Source organism: Grammomys surdaster, unplaced genomic scaffold, assembly GCF_004785775.1.
Source record: "Grammomys surdaster isolate TR1022 unplaced genomic scaffold, NIH_TR_1.0 130, whole genome shotgun sequence".
Classification (NCBI taxonomy): domain Eukaryota; kingdom Metazoa; phylum Chordata; class Mammalia; order Rodentia; family Muridae; genus Grammomys; species Grammomys surdaster.
Window position 1 is genome coordinate 7,376,541 of NW_021604588.1, and position 17,613 is coordinate 7,394,153.

General features: G+C 43.2%; 2 protein-coding genes across 7 annotated transcripts in view; one reads left to right on the forward strand and one right to left on the reverse strand.

Annotated features, from left to right (window-relative positions):
* The window catches only part of CUNH1orf105 (chromosome unknown C1orf105 homolog), a 41,602-nt gene extending 26,981 nt beyond the window's left edge, over nucleotides 1-14,621 (reverse strand). Inside the window, exons 1-2 of one of the 3 annotated variants that reach the window (XM_028759242.1) lie at nucleotides 14,470-14,621; nucleotides 586-671 (exon numbers count right to left, since the gene is read on the reverse strand). In XM_028759242.1, coding sequence (XP_028615075.1) covers nucleotides 586-671; nucleotides 14,470-14,490 — 107 coding nt within the window. In that variant the 5' untranslated portion in view covers nucleotides 14,491-14,621. Of the gene's footprint in view, nucleotides 1-585; nucleotides 672-1,516; nucleotides 1,773-14,469 lie in introns of those variants that run through there. The other 2 variants (XM_028759259.1, XM_028759251.1) reach the window with 2 other exon arrangements.
* On the forward strand, nucleotides 1,847-4,290 carry Pigc (phosphatidylinositol glycan anchor biosynthesis class C). Of its 4 annotated transcripts, none has more exons than XM_028759213.1 (2): nucleotides 1,847-1,907; nucleotides 2,920-4,290. In XM_028759213.1, the coding sequence occupies exon 2, from the start codon at nucleotides 3,117-3,119 to the stop codon at nucleotides 4,008-4,010; it is 894 nt and encodes a 297-aa protein (XP_028615046.1). In that variant the 5' UTR covers nucleotides 1,847-1,907; nucleotides 2,920-3,116; the 3' UTR covers nucleotides 4,011-4,290. The 4 variants fall into 4 exon arrangements, with proteins under 4 accessions (XP_028615046.1, XP_028615039.1, XP_028615054.1 ...); XM_028759206.1 differs by having other exon boundaries at nucleotides 1,860-1,946; XM_028759221.1 differs by lacking the exon at nucleotides 1,847-1,907 and adding an exon at nucleotides 1,979-2,117.
* Nucleotides 14,622-17,613: the final 2,992 nt, after the last annotated feature.

Below are 17,613 nucleotides of genomic sequence, written 5' to 3' on the forward strand. Positions count from 1 at the left end.
GCTTGTCCCCTGATTCCTTACTCCCCGCCATCAGTTCATAACCTACCTTCCCCAGAGAAGACTTATTACCACACCCAGGGACATCTTTATTACTAAGCAGGGGAGTGCTTAATGAAGACCATAATTATTTTAAGTAGAAGCTGAAATGCCCTTACATATAAAGCCTCAGTTTTCAAAAAGAGAAATGTGTTCTCCGTTGGCTTTGTGGGGGCGGGAGTGAGTGAGGCCCCACATGAAATACAGCAATTGCTACTCTATTAAGATGTCGTGTTATAGTTCTAGACTTTTGATAGTTCAAATTCAAAGACTAGAGACTAAAGCAGGGGAGGGCGTAAGCTATGGGAGAGTTTTGAGTTTCAGGGTCTGGGGGTTGAACAGTGCACGCAGAATTGAAGATTATGGTGGGTCTCGTTTCTTCTAGCAAGGCCTTACACAGCATAACCTTTGTCTGAGAAACCTGGGGAATTTCTTATTTTTTGTGCACTCAACTTGGTTTCTCAATAGGTCACATGCACCTCTGTCCCTTAAGAGCATAGCCATTGAGGTCTTTCTCAACAGTTTTGTCCCCAGAAGCTGGGAAGTTACCTTCTAGGGATGCTGAGAACCAGTGGCTTGTTCACCAGGCTGGCCTCACTGAGCCAAGGAATCTTGTCAAACTTTGGAACAAAAGCCTAAAAAGAAATGGAAAGAGATCATTTTGCAGAGTTCATCAGACTTATGAAAAATAAATCTTAACGGGAGTCAGAGGGCCGGAGAGACGCCTCAGCGGTTAAACGCACTCCTTCCTCTTCGAGAAAACCCAAGTTTAGTTCACAGCACCCATATGTCAGCTCCTGACTGCCTGTAACGATAGCTATGGGAATCCGGCACCTCCCTCTGGCCTCCACAGGCACCTGTATTCAGGAGCACATGTGTAGATATAATTAAAAACAAAATATTACAAAAAGAATTACATCACTTGACCCGTGCTGGTATTACAATAACCAAAGTAAGCAAATAGCAACCACAAAGCAATCAATACATTGCAAAATATTTTTACACGTGAGTCCTTCAGCCATTCCATAAAGTGGCCAAGAACAAGTTAAGTGCCTTCTCTCTTTTACAGACGAAGACTTCAAAGCACAGAGAGTGTGAATATTAATAAACGGGTTCATGCTTTCTGTTTTTGTGTCCACTCTATTTAATATATTTTCAGTTCTTTGAGCTTCCACCTATTTATAAACCCTGTGACACTTACATGACCCCAGTTCTCTTTGGGACAAGCAATCTCTTGTCCCAAAGTCCCTCAACCCTCATCTCTTTTAGGTGGCAAAGTCTAGGAAAGAATCTAGCTTTGGAGCCATTCACATTTGGATATTTTTGATCTATTTGCAATCACCAACTAGCTGCCTTTGGACAAATACAAACTAACAATCGCATCGTCTCTGTGGAAGTCAATGTACAGAACGCTACGTGAGATCTGGGATTTTTTTTCCCCTCCTTCTGGTGAATATCAGGAACCTGGTTTGGCACCTACAGGAGGAGGGCTTGAATGCGTGGAAAGTCCCTTGGGTGAGAGCCTGACAACATATGCTCAACCACCTTCCTGTTACCACTCTTCCACCAGCTCCGCATCTCTTCCTGCTTTCTCCTGCCTTCCACAGCCTGTGAAGGAAATCCCACTGAGGGATTTGCTTCCCAGGCTTAGAGCATTCCACTTCGAGCAGATGTCCAGGAGAGGAGCAACCAGTAGAGGGCAGCAGCAACCTCGCGGTGTGGCGTCTCAGGGCGGGACGCTTTGGCCGCCGAGTGGTGCCGATCCGGAAGTGCTCTTCCACGGTCGTCCCCTCCAACCCTGCGTCCCGGATGTAGAAGTAGCTGGGCGGCCACTCTTCTCGATCGTGCACCACCTAAAGAGCCTGGTGCAGGTGGGTTCCGGCGTCCTTCGCCGTTTCGGCTGAGCCAAGGTTAGGAGAGGGGTGGCGGCGGGTGGGGCAGGCCGGCTGGTAGCCCAAGACCCTTTCCCGCCCAGTGATGCGGACCTTTCAAATCCAGAGGTCCCAGTGCATGAAGGCCGATTCCAGGGCGTATGGCTTTTTAAAGCAAAGGTCCATCCTGGCCTCCACGACGTAAAGAAGGTCCGGCAGGAAGTTCTTTCTCAAATTTGCTGAATGACCTTTGTGTTTCTGACTCTGACTTTCCCATTCTGAAGATAGGGTGGTTGTTTTCTTGTTACTGCGCTAGAGTTTTGCTGTTTCAGTTCTTTAGGATGATATAGCACTTTAAAGGATGGTGAGCTCAGCTAATGAACAAAGAAGATGTGAGTTATTGGTTTGGGCTAAAACTGTAGTGATCATTCCCTTCTGTACGGTGCAGATTATTGTTGTCATTAGACCGATAACTTATTCAGATGCCTTTAGGAACCAGGTAATGGCTATGGATGGATTCTGTCCCTATAAATTTGCGTAAGTTACAAATATAATCATGCAAAAATAGTACGTACCTTAGGGTGTATGAACGCTCAAATTAAGACTGTCTTAGAGAAGGATGGCCAGAAGCACAGACTTAGACACTAGACTTTTGTTGGAGGTCGGGCTCCACTCTGTTACCTTGAGACCTACTCTACTGTTTTGAAACTCGGATGTCTTATTAGGTAAAGTGGGACTAGTATTAACTTGTAAGGGTGTGACAGTTAAAGAAGGTGCATAAGACATTTAACATTCTGAGTCAGTGGTGCCGTGCAGACATCAGTGATTAATATTATACTTTAAAATGTGAAGGTTTGATGCTTCATTATGTCACCAGGCACAATTTATTTAGGCTCAGTAAGCAGAGTTGTTTTGATTGTAACTGATGCCTATTAAGACGTTTCCCAGCTTTCATATATTTACCGTTCTCTCTCTCTTTTTCTTTCTTTTTTTTTCTTTTTCTTTTTTTAAGGAATTCAGCTGTGTGTTCTGACTCACAGAACAAACTCATCTATTTCAGGCTTAGCTTTGTAAACAAGGAAACTTCTGTAGCGTATCAGCATGGCATTTCCAGAGAGGTCTTAATCTACAACTTTATCAAGAACCGGAACCCCATGGACGTCTTTGAGGGAGATTGAGCCCACTTGGATTTGAGGAAAGAATGAGATAATGTGTGCTCAACGTGTAACGGACACCCCAGAAGTCAAGTGGCAGAAGGTTTTATATGAGCGGCAGCCGTTCCCTGATAACTATGTTGACCAAAGGTTTCTGGAAGAACTCCGGAAAAACATCTACGCCCGGAAATACCAATACTGGGCTGTGGTATTTGAGTCCAGTGTGGTGATACAGCAGCTGTGTAGTGTCTGTGTTTTTGTAGTGATTTGGTGGTACATGGATGAGGGTCTTCTGGCTCCCCAGTGGCTTTTTGGGACTGGACTGGCATCTTCCTTGGTTGGGTATGTGTTATTTGATCTTATTGATGGAGGTGATGGGCGGAAGAAGAGTGGTCGGACCCGGTGGGCCGACCTGAAAAGTACTCTGGTCTTCATTACTTTCACGTATGGTTTTTCACCAGTGCTAAAGACCCTGACAGAGTCTGTTAGTACTGACACCATCTATGCCATGTCAGTTTTTATGCTGTTAGGCCATCTCATCTTCTTTGACTATGGTGCCAATGCTGCTATCGTATCCAGCACGCTGTCCTTGAACATGGCCATCTTTGCTTCCGTTTGCCTGGCCTCACGCCTTCCCCGGTCACTACACGCCTTTATTATGGTGACCTTTGCCATCCAGATCTTTGCACTGTGGCCCATGTTACAGAAGAAACTGAAGGCATATACACCGAGAAGCTATGTAGGGGTCACGCTGCTCTTTGCCTTTTCAGCTTTTGGAGGTCTTTTGTCCATTAGTGCTGTGGGAGCCATACTCTTTGCTCTTCTCCTGTTTTCCATTTCCTGTCTCTGCCCTTACTACCTCATTCACCTGCAGCTTTTTAAGGAAAATATTCATGGGCCTTGGGATGAAGCTGAAATCAAAGAAGACTTGTCTAGGTTCCTTAGCTAAGCTAGGGACCTTCATTTCATTATTAAGACAAGTTAAAAGACTTAGAACCTAACCAGTATGACATTTAAAGGCAGGGTTTCACTCTCGAAGCAGCAGGCTGATCTGGGAGGGAGAGCTGAGATCAGAAGTAAACATTTAACCAAAGGCTTAGGGGAAGGTGTTTGTCCTTCAGTTATTTTGTGACTGAAGAAGCTTTCTGGTGCTATCATGAATTATTGTTCTTTATTCCCTATAACAAATGATGTAATGTGGGTTCTGCTTATTAAAAAAGTAACATCCACTGCATTGTCTCTTATTAAAAAACAACAACAACAACAACAACAACAAAAACCCTTATGTGTGTGTGTGAGAGAGGGTGGTCTGTTTCCAGTATGTATGTCCCACGAATCAAACTCAGGCCTTGGCAACAAGCCTTTACCAGCTGAGCCATGAAGGTGTATGTGTGCATGTGTGTGTGTGTGATCAGTTGTTTAGTCATTTCTGTGTATACTAAGGGACACATTTATATACCTGGAGCCCAAATTTGAGACTTCTGGTTAGTGGCATCCAGTTTGTTGTCCAATACTACAGAAGTGGTTCTCAAGGAGAGTTAGTTACATATCGTAGAAACAAAATGTTAGTGCCATTGAAAGAGGCTGGGGGAGAGTTCATCTCAAGCAATTAGGAAGCCAGAGGTGCCATTTAATGTACTCTTGGAGGATAGCTGGTGAAAGGCTTTGAGACCCAGATAGGTAGTACTAGCAGGAATGGAAAACCATGGAACAAGAGTGTGTGCCCACTGAGGGCAGCTGTTGCCACTCCAAAATGATTGGTTCTACTCAGCTGGGATTCATACCTGTGGCATTTCAGAGAAAGTATTACAGTAGCTGTGAATCTGATTCTTAATATGAATATACTTTGTAAACTGTCTCAAATTTAAACCAGGTTGCAAACACATTCACAAGCAAGAGGTGACTACATATGATACAGTCACAGCACAAAGACGGGAAAGTGATGGGGATTTAGTCGCTGAGATCTGGGAGTGGAAAATAAGTGGGAGCTTGAGTCATGGTTCTGCTCTCTAGTGATCTGGTAATTGGGCTCCGTTGCTGGGGATGAACAATCCAGCTTGTCTAAAGGTAGGACAGATTGTGAAGTCTTGACTTACCTAATTGTTCAGTTCTCAGTTCTCACGTTTAATCTTGATAAGCTGTGTGAGGTGTCTGGAAGAGTGCCCAACCTGAAGCACGGTGTCAGTGCTGAGCGTCTCAAATGCAAAGTTCTGAAATCTGAAAGGCTCCAGAATCCACTCTGAAAGGTTTTGAGCACTAATGGTATACCCTGTTAAGATCACACACTCTACACCATGAAATCTTCATGTGCAAAACTATTTAAGAAATATGAAGTTGTCTTAATACTGTGTATCAGGTGTATATGAAATAAGTAAATCTTGTATTTAGATAAGTCCTATTCTCAAGCTATCCTTTTATGTAAAAATTTCAAAATCTCAGGAAAAAAAAATGTGTTTAGTCCTAAGGGATGAGGGACATTGGATGTATCATAACAATTGGAATGTAGGTTAAATTTGAAGAAAGCCATGGCACAAAATGAATGAGGTACTTTCCTCAGTGGCTGGTTCCATCAGTGAAAGTGATACTGTCCTCTGCTTGATGTAACTTCAAATTAGAACTATCAAGGGGGTAGTATACTGTGAAGTAATGCCTTTTATTTTTCTGATTTCTCATAAACGTTTTGATTAGGATTTTGAACTAATGTCATATTTTTATGTTTCCTGTTATGAAGATTGTTTCACGATAAAAAAAAAGTGAGTTATTGTCTCCCAAGATCACTTACCCTGCTTTCTCAAACCTAAGGGCACTTGGTGATGGGGGGCGGGGGGAAGACAAGGAAACTGCCCTGTGGATCTCGAAGCATCCATCCACTGTCTGTGATGGATTGTACACGTTGTGTCTCCAAAGTGGCACAAATCATTCTCTTGTTCACACCAATGGATGGCAGTTGGATGTAACAAGGTGTTGTAAAAAAGCTGTGGGGTTTGTTCTTTATTTTTCATGTTTTAATAATTGCCTTATCTAAGTAGGTTTCCAGCTGTCAACTTTAGGAAACTCAGTGAGCAGAGTGTTCCAAAAGGTTGAACCACTTTTAAGAACAGTGAGGTGAATGAATATGCTGTTATCTCCAGCTCTTTTCACTTTTTATATGGAGTCACCCTCTACTCAGTCATGTTTGTGGTTCTAGAAGGTCAGTGTGGAAGTGATGGGGGATGGGGAGTTGTAAGATGCACTTGAGTTTAATGGCAGAAGGTACAGCAGTGTGTTTGGATACTAAGGGAGGTGGAAGAGGAAGGGTACCACAAGCAGGATCCAGAATGGATGGCACTGAGTGTTCTGAAGGGACCTAATGCACCCTGGTGATGAACAGAAGCATGGGGTGAATGGATTATAGGTCGCAGAGAGATGAGTACTTTGTGTTACAGCATCCTGCCCTCAGTGGCATACTCGGACTTTAAAGAGAGAAGCTAAGGCACAGTATATTAATATTACAGAACCTTATGTACAAGTGAAGTCTAAAGACTGTCAGTAGTTTTGAGGCTGAGCATGGAGAGTGCTGGTGGGCAATACTGGAGAAAAGTGAGGGTCTGGATGGAGAGTAAGCAGTGGACAGGGGAACATGTGGATTGATAGTGATTTCCAGGGAATTTGCTAACCTTGTAGAGCAGAGATTCTCAACCTGTGGGCCTTGACCCCTTGGGTGCCGAATGACCCTTTCACAGGGGTCACATATCGGATATGCACATTCCGATTCATAATAGTAGCAAAATTACAGTTATGAAGTAGTGACAAAATAAATTTATGGTTGGGGGATCACCACAGAGGAGGAAGTGTATTAAAGGGCATTAGGAGGGCCGAGGACCACTGATGTAGAGAGAAAGAAGAGGAAGTAGAAAAACAGGATAGCTGCAGATATTCTAGTGTGAGTGGACTTGTATGTTTATTAACTCTGCCTGAATTAACCAGTGAGTGCAGAGCGTGGAACAGATAATGCCAATGGGATAGGTTTGCCTTTGGGCTGAGGATGAGCTCCACACACTGGGCTCAGAGCACACTGGCCCAAAAGTCTTAGCATAATGGAGCAGGGTGTGGTTGTATTTGGCCTTGTTTTGTTTTGTTTTGGATTTGTGTGTGTGTGTGTGTGTTTAGTTTAGTTGCCTCACAACTAGGCAATAGAGGAATTAAAAATAGGTAACAGAATGACAAATTGAATAACCCAAATGATAGAACTCAAAGGGACAGGAAGCAACCTTCTAAAAAATGGAGCAGAGGCTAGAATTCAGCCCAGAAGGAAGACTCAGGACATGTGACCATGGCCTATACATTACTAAAGGTAGAGCTATATAGTTTACTAGAAGAGGAATTTCCAAACTTTTTCAAGCTCTGAAAAAAAAAATTCGGAGGGTAAAAGCGTCCATTTGTTCATTAGACTATGTCTTAAAGTAGACAAAATGCTGAAGTAGCATCAATGTAAGTTTGGACCAAATGAAAATATAATTTTACTGGAATTTCTGCATTTTCTCCAGGAAAAATCTCACAGGCCAGCATTGAAAATGGATTCTAAAAAAGTTTAGGGAGAATGAAACCAAAAGTCATGTTGTTTTTCAATACTGAGAAATTCTGAGCTCTTCCCTGTTGCTATTAGGATGGTAAGACTCCCTGTGCCTCATTGGCTTGTGACTGATTGGAATTCACAAGGAGAAAAAGATTCATCTAATTTGGTCAGGCAGTCGCTGAGATGACTGTTTACCACTTAAATTCAGTTCTCCAGCCAGTCTCAGCTTTAAAGCACACCGAAATGGTGTGGGCAGTATATTAATGACTCAGATTTCTAAAGTAAAAATTGTAACTGGGAGGAAACACCAGGGGAAAGAGTTCAAAAGTATTGTAATTATATCTCAACCTGTCAAGTACTTGTTTACATAAAAAGCCACTGCCCTTCTGCCATTTCATGTCTCTCCTTGAGCTCTGCTTGTTTGTTCTAAGTTATAGGGAAGGCTGGAGAGGGATGGTGCAAGTGAGAGCAAAGACAGGAGGAGGAAGAGGAGGAAGAGGAGGAGGAGGAGGAGGAATAGGAAGAGGAGGAGGAATAGGAAGAGGAGGAGGAATAGGAAGAGGAGGAGGAGGAAGAGGAGGAGGGAAGAAGGGAGAGAATGAGGAAGGGGAGGAGGAGGAAAAGGAGGGAGAAGATGAGGGAGGAAAGGAGGAAGAAGCAGAGGAGAGAGGGGAGGAGGAGGAAGCAGTTTTGGCTACCTTGCCCAAATGGATCTGGTAGCTGGTATAGTTTGGATCTTATCTGTCAATCAAGGGCTCACATGCTAAGTGCCTAATCCTACTGGGCAGTGCTAGAACCTTCAGAGAACTAAAGATGTGGAAGGAAGTGGAGTCTCTGAGAGTATGCCTTTGAAGGCCTGTTGGGTCCGGTCCTTGCTGTTTCCCAGGGACTTGAAATGAGCAGCGTTGTTTCTCCAATAGGCTCCCTGCCATGATGCTTCGCCGATGCAAAAGAGCCAAACAGCCACAGGCTGTACCCTCTGAAATGGAGTCCAAGGGAATTTTTTTCTTCCAGCCGTGGAAAACTAAGTAACACAGGTGTCAGGCTTTGGTGTTGGGGTGGAGAGGATCAAGGAAGGGCAGGGCTGCAGGGTTGACTGTACTGCAGCCTAGTTACACTAAGCAGAGAGCTAGAAGACGCAGGTGTGTTTGCAGCAGCATGAGGGCTCGCTGTGGAAAGCAAATTTGTGTCTGCTGCTTTGGATGAGCCCATAAGTACTGTGGACTTCTTGGAAAGGTTTTGGGCAGCTCTGGGTTTCAGAGTTCATGCTGAGCGAACATGAGGACGCATGCAAGGCTATCATTTACATCTTCCAAGCCAAGGAAAGGCGCAACAACAAGAAAAAGTGAACAGGTCAGCAGAGGGCATCAGTCACACAATTATGCGGTATTTCAGATCCTTCAAGTAGGCCTGGGCCACAGTGCCCTCTTGTGGAAGTTAAAGTTATTCCTTTTTGCAGTAGCATTTGTGAGTTGAAATTCTTACTGACTTGTGAATCAAGAAATAGGTCTGAGGTCCTCATAAATTCAGGAAGCAAATAGTAAACGGGAGCTCGATTAATAACAATATCCAGGTCTTAGAGGCACACCATGTGTTGTGTGTTCCAGTCACTATGCTATGCATTTCGAGTATACATTATTTTCTTATCATAACAATCCTCTAAGGGAGGTTGTTTCTAGTTTACAATTTAGGAGATGGAAGATCAGAGTGGAGGCAAGCAGTTTTCTGGGGCAATGTTGACAGGTCAGGCCAATGTCCTGCCTTTCTGACAGCTGAGTTGCTTCAAGGGTTAAAGGCTGGTAGACAGCTGCTTTGGATGCTTCAAATCCCTCATCATCCCTTGTATCCTATATTCCCTTCCCTCAATGTCTAATAAGATATTTAATGCCTACTGACGTGATCTCTAATCACCTTTTCCCCATTAGTATTTTATGTTTGCCTTAGGAATTTATTTATTCAGCCAACATACTTTTTTGCACTTACCATATGATAAGTATTGTTATATGTGCCTGGGAATATATCTATCTGTAAATGAAAAGGCTTGAAGATCCTTAACTTTACAGTGCAGCAGGAGGAGACAGACAATGGATATACATAGAAAGCAACCCCAGTTGTGAAATGGTGAATGGCGGCATTTCCGATGGCAAAACCAGGGAGGCAAGAGGAAAACCAAGAGGGTAGCTTGCCTTAGAAATCAAGGGCAAAGGGTGACCAGCTGTGATCAGTCAGACTCTAACGGTGGCAAGAACACCATTGGACCCACATGGGAGGAGGCCACATCCTTGAACAGAGTGGGACTTTAGTGTGGTGGATGGAGTAATGACTTATTTGGGTTGGAAATAGAGAAACTGAGGCAGCGAAGCTTATTGGAAGTTTTTCTTCGAAGGACAGCCAAAGATTGGTACAGAAAAGGAGGGCAAAGTTAAAGCAAACAATGCTGTGTGACGAGGCTCCTTGACCAGGAGGAGCTACTGGAGTAGTATTCTTGAGTAGGCAAGAGGAGATGGGATGTGATACCCAAATGGAAGGCCGGACAGAGAGAGTTGAGCGATCGTTAACAAGTGGGAAGGTAGGGTACATGGAAACAGCTGTTGGATTCAGAAGCTGATGTGAGGAAGTTCTTTCTCAGCTGCTTCAGTTTTCTAGAGAGAACTGAGGAAGGAGTCAGGTGAGAATTATGAGTGAGGGAGAGGATGAAGGAGTGGAGCACACAGGGACACATGAGGATACCGGGAGGATAGATTACACCAGTAATCCTGGTACTATTGAGTGCTCCCGCTGTGATCTGAGACAGCACGGCCCCCAGAGGCTCATATGTTTGAATGTTTTGTACCATTTGGTGGACAGTTTAGGAAGGATTAGGAGGTATGCCCTTCTTGGAGGAGATGTGTCACTGGGGGTGGGGTTTCTAAAGCTCCCTTCATGCCCACCCAGTCAATCTTCCTCTCCCCTCCTGCTTCCTGCTTCCTGCTTCCTGCTTCTTGCTTCCTGCTTCCTGCTTCCTGCCGGTGAATCCCTCAGACACTGCTCCAGAGCTCTCCCTGTCAGCCTACCACCATGTTTTCCCCTGTGATGATTGTGGACGAACTCTCTGAAACTGTAAGAAAGATCCCACATAGATAGTTTTATTAGCAGATTTGGTCATGGTGTTTGGTCACAGCAGTAGAATAATAAGTCTTTTCGGTATGGTGGTGAGGAATTGAAGTTAAAGCCAGCTTCCACTCTATGCGCTTGTTTATAGTTTCCAGGTCACGTTCAGTTGCATGGTGCAAATTAGGGTAGGTAAAGAGTTGGTTTTACCCAGAGTGGTAGATTAGTCAAATGAATCTCAGGGTAGAATGAGGGACAGAGGCTGCAGGGTGATAGATAAAGTCAGTAGATTGAGGTCCAAGAAGTTACACTAGAAATAGCTAGGGACGAGAAGTGTAAGCCCATCGGCAGACAAGGTTAAAATTACAGGACGAGTAGCTGAGGTAGGGTGAAGTTCAAGGTTGATGGAAGAGTGAAGCCCAATAAAATGAGAGGCGGGATGGCGTGGATTACCCACACATCTATGCAAAGGCCCCAGAATTAAGACAGAAATGGCACTAAAGAGGACAGCCATGAACCAGGAGCTGAAATCATTGGGAAACAAGGGAGGCTGGGCTGGAGACTGACAGTTACAGTGTGTACACTGGGATGTGCTAAAATCTGAAGTCCTGAGGTTTCAGAGCTCAGGAAGAGGAAGGATGAATGCCTGCCTGCTCAGCTGTAGGAGAGATGCAAGAGGTACTACAGGCTGCGGGGATGTAGTACTCATAGAGAAAACCCACGTAAAGTAAGCTCGTGGAGGCCCTGTCCTGGGGAGCAGGCTGCGCAGACTCTGAGTTGTATTGCCCAGGCAGCGAGTTAGGTGCCTGGGCACAGCGCAGTAATCTTCAAAGTTTGGGACAAAGAATGTATGGAAGTCTATGGAGGTTACAGTGCGGGGTGACCTAGGTGTCTAGGAGTTCTGAGATGGCTGGAGCAGCTGGAATAAAGGCAAATGGTACAAACATCTGTAAGCTCAAGTAGATCGTGTGCTAAGGGTGTTTGGCTAGGGCTGGATTCTGGGCCTTCTCTTTATACTGAAGCGGGTCCAGTTTCAGATTAAGGAGCTGTTATGCTGGCTCACTAACAGGACTTATGGGCTAGTTTTCTGGGTGACATGCATTTTTGACTAGAGCCCTTCGGCTCTAAGCACCAAGACTTCCTAAGAACTGTGAAAAAAAAAATCAGCAGCAGTGTCTTTGAAAGTTATGGAAGCCTTGATTCTGGCAAGGGAACAGAGCTTAGCTGAAAGGCAAGATTTGATGAAGAACCTTGGACCACGGGGCCTGAGGAAACACATTCCTTCTACCACTGGGAGGGCACAGGCACGCTGGGCGGCAGGGAGTGGCACATTGGAACCAGCAGAAGGTCTGCTGGGATATGCTTAGGCCATGGCCAGCGCTTTTGGCTCCCTTTTCAGCCCTCAACTCCCAGGTGTCATCAATGTTGGTTTACTTTGGGAAACAGCAGCAGTTACCAATCAAGTGAGAGCGCTGCTTTCCTCCCACGTGCCTTTGTGTGTGAACCGAGGATTGCCGAAAGCTAGAGGCTTGAAGCAGCTGTTTCCCAAAGACCTAGCTTGTGCGCAGCCACCTCCCCATGCCTAGCTCTGCTCTCTCATCCCACAATGGAGAGGTAAGAAAGGAGGAACCTTAGAATAAGCAGTGGGCACCTTGCTTCACAGAGCATCCAGGAGCAGTCTGAGGTTTTCTGCCTTGAGGTTTTCTTTGCCCATACTGGTCATGATTTTCCCGAGGGCTGAAAAAGACATAGTCTCTTGAGGCCACTTAAAAGCTGCTTCTGCTTTCCCAAGCTTGCTGGCTAGCTGCTTGCCACCCTGGGATGGCCTGTGGCCTCGTGCTGGGCCCAAGTCATATTTGGACTCTGGTGAGAACTCTGTGGGCCTCCCACTCTTTTTAGAATTACCAAATAAACAGATCCTTGAGGCCTCAGGCAGCCTTTGTGTACATAGCTGAAAATACTCTTTTTATGTTTAAAAGAGAAAAAGGCAGACAGAAGAAACTGTCTCTTGGCTCGAACTTGCACTGGGTTGCTTTCTACAGTGTTCACACAGGAGAAGAAAACGCTGAGCCAAAGAGCCTGAAAGATTAACTTACAGTAGTATACAGCAATTCAAAATGGTACTTTTTAAAATGTGCACAGGCAGAACCTCCTCAGCGTCTTCTTGGTGACTGTCTTTCACATTTCAAGTGCTCAATAATGACTTCCTTACATTTGTTCATGACTGACAGGCATGAGTTTCATTGAAGCTGCTATTGAAACTGAAAACTGGATCTGATATAAAGTACCATAAAATTCGATTAAAAACAGAACGGAAGTGGCAGTGTGTAGTTTTACTTCACCTGTAGCTGGCCACCTGTTGATTGCCTTAGCTTTTGTTTGCTCTTAAGGTGTTGATGATATTGAAATTTGATAGTGGCTTGTAGTCTTAGGCCGCGGTATCCATGAGCAGGTGTATCGTATGGTGTGAAGGTAGCTGGTTGTGCCCTTCCAATTCGGGGTGCATTTCATGGTGCAATGGTCTAAGTTCACTCACACACAGACTCCAGTTAAGATATGAAGAGTGCAGAATTGGTTTTCTTTTCAGTCATCTTTGTGTGTGTGTGTGTGTGTGTGTGTGTGTGTATGCTTCATGAGCATGTGGAGGCCAAGGCTCAATGTTAGCTGTCTTTCTCTCTCACACATTATTATTATCATTATCATATTGTTATTTTTGAGACAGGATTTCTCTGTGTAGCCCTGGCTGCCCTGGAACTTTGTAGATGAAGCTGGCCTTGAACTCAGAGATTCTCCTGCCTTTGCTTTCCCAGCATCAGGATTAAAGGTATGTGCCACTGCTGCCTGTTGTCTCTCTCACCTTCTTTTAAAGCAGGTTTATCATGATCTAGAGCTTAAAAGTTGGCTGGACTGACTGGTCAGCAGGCCCCAGAGGCATTGCTGTTGCTGCTTCCTTTATGCTGGGATTCTGGATCTTTTCTTGATGTGGGTTGTGAGGACTGGAAGTGTGGTGATCGTGTTTGCACAGCATCTTTCCTGGCCTCCATTTTTAGCGATCTTAACTCCCTGCGTGGTTCATCTAAAGAATGGATTTATAGTTGGGCAAGCATGGATCTTTACTTCTAGTATCCTTATTTGTTGAGTTATAAGATACATTTTGGCAAGGATAATATTTTCAAGCCATGAAAAAAAGAAGCCTTGGACTCTATCACATTCATTAAAATGTCCTGGCCTGTACATGCATAGCAGTGTTTTCCTCGTAGTCTTTGTTATAGTTTGAACAGGAAGTGTCCCTACAGGCTCATGTGGGGATCCTGTGCTGGGATGTCAGCTGAGATTTGAAGAAGTAATTGGATCCTGAGCTAATCCTTGATAGGTTCATAATTGATGACCTTATTAGAAGGTGATGAAGAGTAGGAGGGAGGGAATTGTGGGACATGCCATGAAGAGACATATGCTGTTACCTGTGCCTCCTCTTTGCTTCCTGGCCTCCACATTGGGAGATGAAGGTTGGAATGAAGAATTAATGAGTTAGTTGAAGAAGTGTATCTTATGAAACACCTACATACTATTAACAGTATAGACACATTAACAAGCCTTAGCATAGTTTAATTCTATCTTGCCTCAACTCAGGCCCAGAGCAATGGATTCATCCAAGCTTGGACTGAAATCCTTTTCATGTTTGCACGTTTCCCAAGGTTGATACACATTTATTTAGTGGTGAAACTCCAGAACTATTGCTATCAGAAGTTCTAATTTTTCCTACCTTTAGCTCTCTTTTTTCCATCTCTCAGACGTTCTCAATTTTTTGATCCGGAAACTGGAGAAACACAGGCACCTCTCTGTGCTGTCAAGAGGAGACTACTACAGTACCTCTCGGTTAGGCACCAAAGCAGGTGGGAGACCCCTCCATACTTTCAATACCAGTATGCCTGTCTCCAACAGTTGGATGACTTAGAATCTTGCAGCATATATTCTACTAGGAATGAGAACTTTGGGTTTTGATTGGCTGGAATGTGTCCTATTGTCCCTTTGTCCAAAGTCACAATTGCCACCTTCTGGAACATTAGGTCATGGTTGGAGCAAATGGATGAATGCTGTCAAGATCTCAGCTGTATCAGCACTTGAATCATTAGTGCTTTTCCCTGGGAAGATGACCAAGCCCTTTCTCTTATCATAACAATATGTGATAACTGCTTATTTGGTTATTTTGCAAGCTGCTTCTTATTCTGTCACTTCTCTGGTGCTCCTGCTGACTAAGATACTATTATGAATCCCAGAGACATCTGATACATAGTGAGATAACTATGCAAGAAATATTGTGGTTTTTAAAAGAAGTACTGACTCCTTTTGATCATCCTGAGTTATAGTCCATCTTGAAGACTGTCTTCTTGACCATCCTGAGTTATAGCTGATCTTGAAGACTGTAATACCTTTCCTCCCCTGTCACATGTGGAGGATGAAGGCAGAGGTGAGGACAGAAAGTTAGCGATAGTTGAGGAAGATTATATTATGAAAGAAATGAAAACCATGTACAGTAACCACAGGCCAGTGTATCATCATAGCATTTACTTCTATTCCAGGCTCTTCTCCTACCACAGACTCCCTCCCTTTTTCTTCTGTCTATAAAATAAGAGAACACACTTCAGGAGACTAAGGCCATTTCATTTTGATATAGTTGGAATTTTATTTTCTTCTTGTTCATGAGGTCAATTCAAATTGTAAATGTCCAAGTTACAGAAATATCAGGTAAAAGTAAGTGTACATTTTAATTTTAGACAAAGTGAAAAAAATACCAAGGACTTGAAGAAAGTTAGAAGCAAAATCTTGCTTGCACTGGCAACACTTTGCTTGGCAAAGGGTTATAAAACAGCCGTGGACTATTTATTGTGCGTGCTGGTGTAAGGATTTATCTAGTAAAGAATATTGTAAAATTCAAGGGGTTGGAAAGATGGTTCAGCGTCCAACAGTATTTGCTGCAGAAACACGTGAACATGAGGTCCTATCTCAGCACCCATATAAAAAGTTAAGTGTGGCCACGTTTGCATGGAACTCCACTGCTGTGTCGAGCAGAGACAGGAGGATCTTTGGGCCTTGTTGGCCACCAGCCTAGCCCCAAGTTCAGTGAGAAGCCCTGACTGAAAGGAATAAGGTGGAGAGTGATAGGGATATTAGGATGTCCTCTGGCCTCTGAGAGTTCATACACAGATGCACACATGCAAGCATATACATACATACATACATACATACATACATACATACATACATATCTGTCAAATGATGACTGAGGGTAAGGGAGAGGCAACAGGAGCACAGTCTGTATTATTTTACACTAGTTCAGTCACCCTGGGTTACAGGATAGCCAGCTGAATGTCTTGGTTTACAGTCTTCAACTTCTTTGCCAGTAACCCTGTCCATTAACCAACCTAGGATACAGCAGAAGGGAGGTAACCCAGGGTATGCAACTTGAAACCTGAGAAGCTGGCTTACATTTTTGAGCAGAGAATTTAATTCTTAAAAATGAATTAAGTGTTTTTCATGATCCAAAGAAGATGGGTTTAATGATGGGGTCTTCTTTTTTAGAACAAGGAAGTCCTGCCCAGATTGTCTTCATGCCTTCCTTTGCCAGGACTCCCCTAGGTCAAATGTAAATGGGATCCTACTAAAGTAAACGGAACACAGAGTCCCAGAGACTGATTTGCTCTCTTGATGTGTAGTGTTCTATTTTAAAGAATGAAATGAGGCGTTTTCACAAGGGCCCCCAACCAAGAAGAGATAGCTACTTTTCAATCCAAACTCCGTCCAAGTACATCTCTAAAACAGAAAATCACAAATTAAATAAAAAGCCATTGGCAAAGCTACTACATATCTGGCAGAATGTACTACATTACTTTAAAAGTAAGCATCTATTTGTATTAATTTCCTGTGGGTGGGGGCAACAGTTAAAAAGATTCCTATGGCCTAAGATTTTAATATTGCTATTATTTTAAGGACAGATGCATTAAAAAGTTTTCTCTTCCCTCAAGCATCGACTTATCCACTTTCTTTGGCACTTTACCGATATCTTGCAGAAATTGCCTGAGGTGCCAACATTTCTGTTCTTTATCATGCATGTATTTTAAGCAGTATGATTTTTCTTTATACCCCTAAATTTGTCAAACCGAATATGTGAGCCTATGTGTTTCAGACTTGCAGTTTCTTCTGTAATAATTCTGTTTTTAAAATCTTCTATATTAGTTTTAGTAAAATAATAACGTATTTTGATGCAATAATAACTATCGATAAGATTTTTGGAGGCAGATTAAAAGGATTCAGACTTCTGTATCCTTTCTAGATTCTAGATGTTTCTCTCTCTCTCTCTCTCTCTCTCTCTCTCTCTCTCTCTCCCTCTCTTTTCCTTCTTTCTTTGTATTCTGTTGAAAGAAATTTTATTAGCTTATTGTTCAATTCAGTAAAGTATCATTCTCTGTCAAAGAGTATCTGAAATCACAGTGGTCTAATAATGTAAGTCTTTCCCTTTCAGTCCTAATAGATTAAACTCTACATTTTTCAGGAGCTGTGTATGGTGTTACATGCTAACTTCAGCACTTTGTGGGTGGTTACAAGATCAGTTCAAGGCCAGCCTTGGCTACACGAAAACCCTGTATTTAAATATTCATTAGAATAAGAAAGGCTAGACAAATGCATTTCACCTTACCTGGCATTAGTGTAAGTGAATTATTTTTAATTTGGGTCATTATTCTATAGGAAAAGAAATGGAACACATGTAATTTTTAAAATAGAGAATAAACTTTATTTTTTAATTAAAGACACAGATCAAAAATAAAAGTTTTTATGTACACGTGACATATAGTGCAAACAGAAGACTTTTTAAAATATCATGGATAGACATGTTATTAAACAAAAGGAC

What these genes read in the sequence shown, in the direction of transcription:
- Pigc (XM_028759213.1), top strand. Translation starts at nt 3,117, where the DNA reads ATGTGTGCTCAACGTGTAACGGACACCCCAGAAGTCAAGTGGCAGAAG.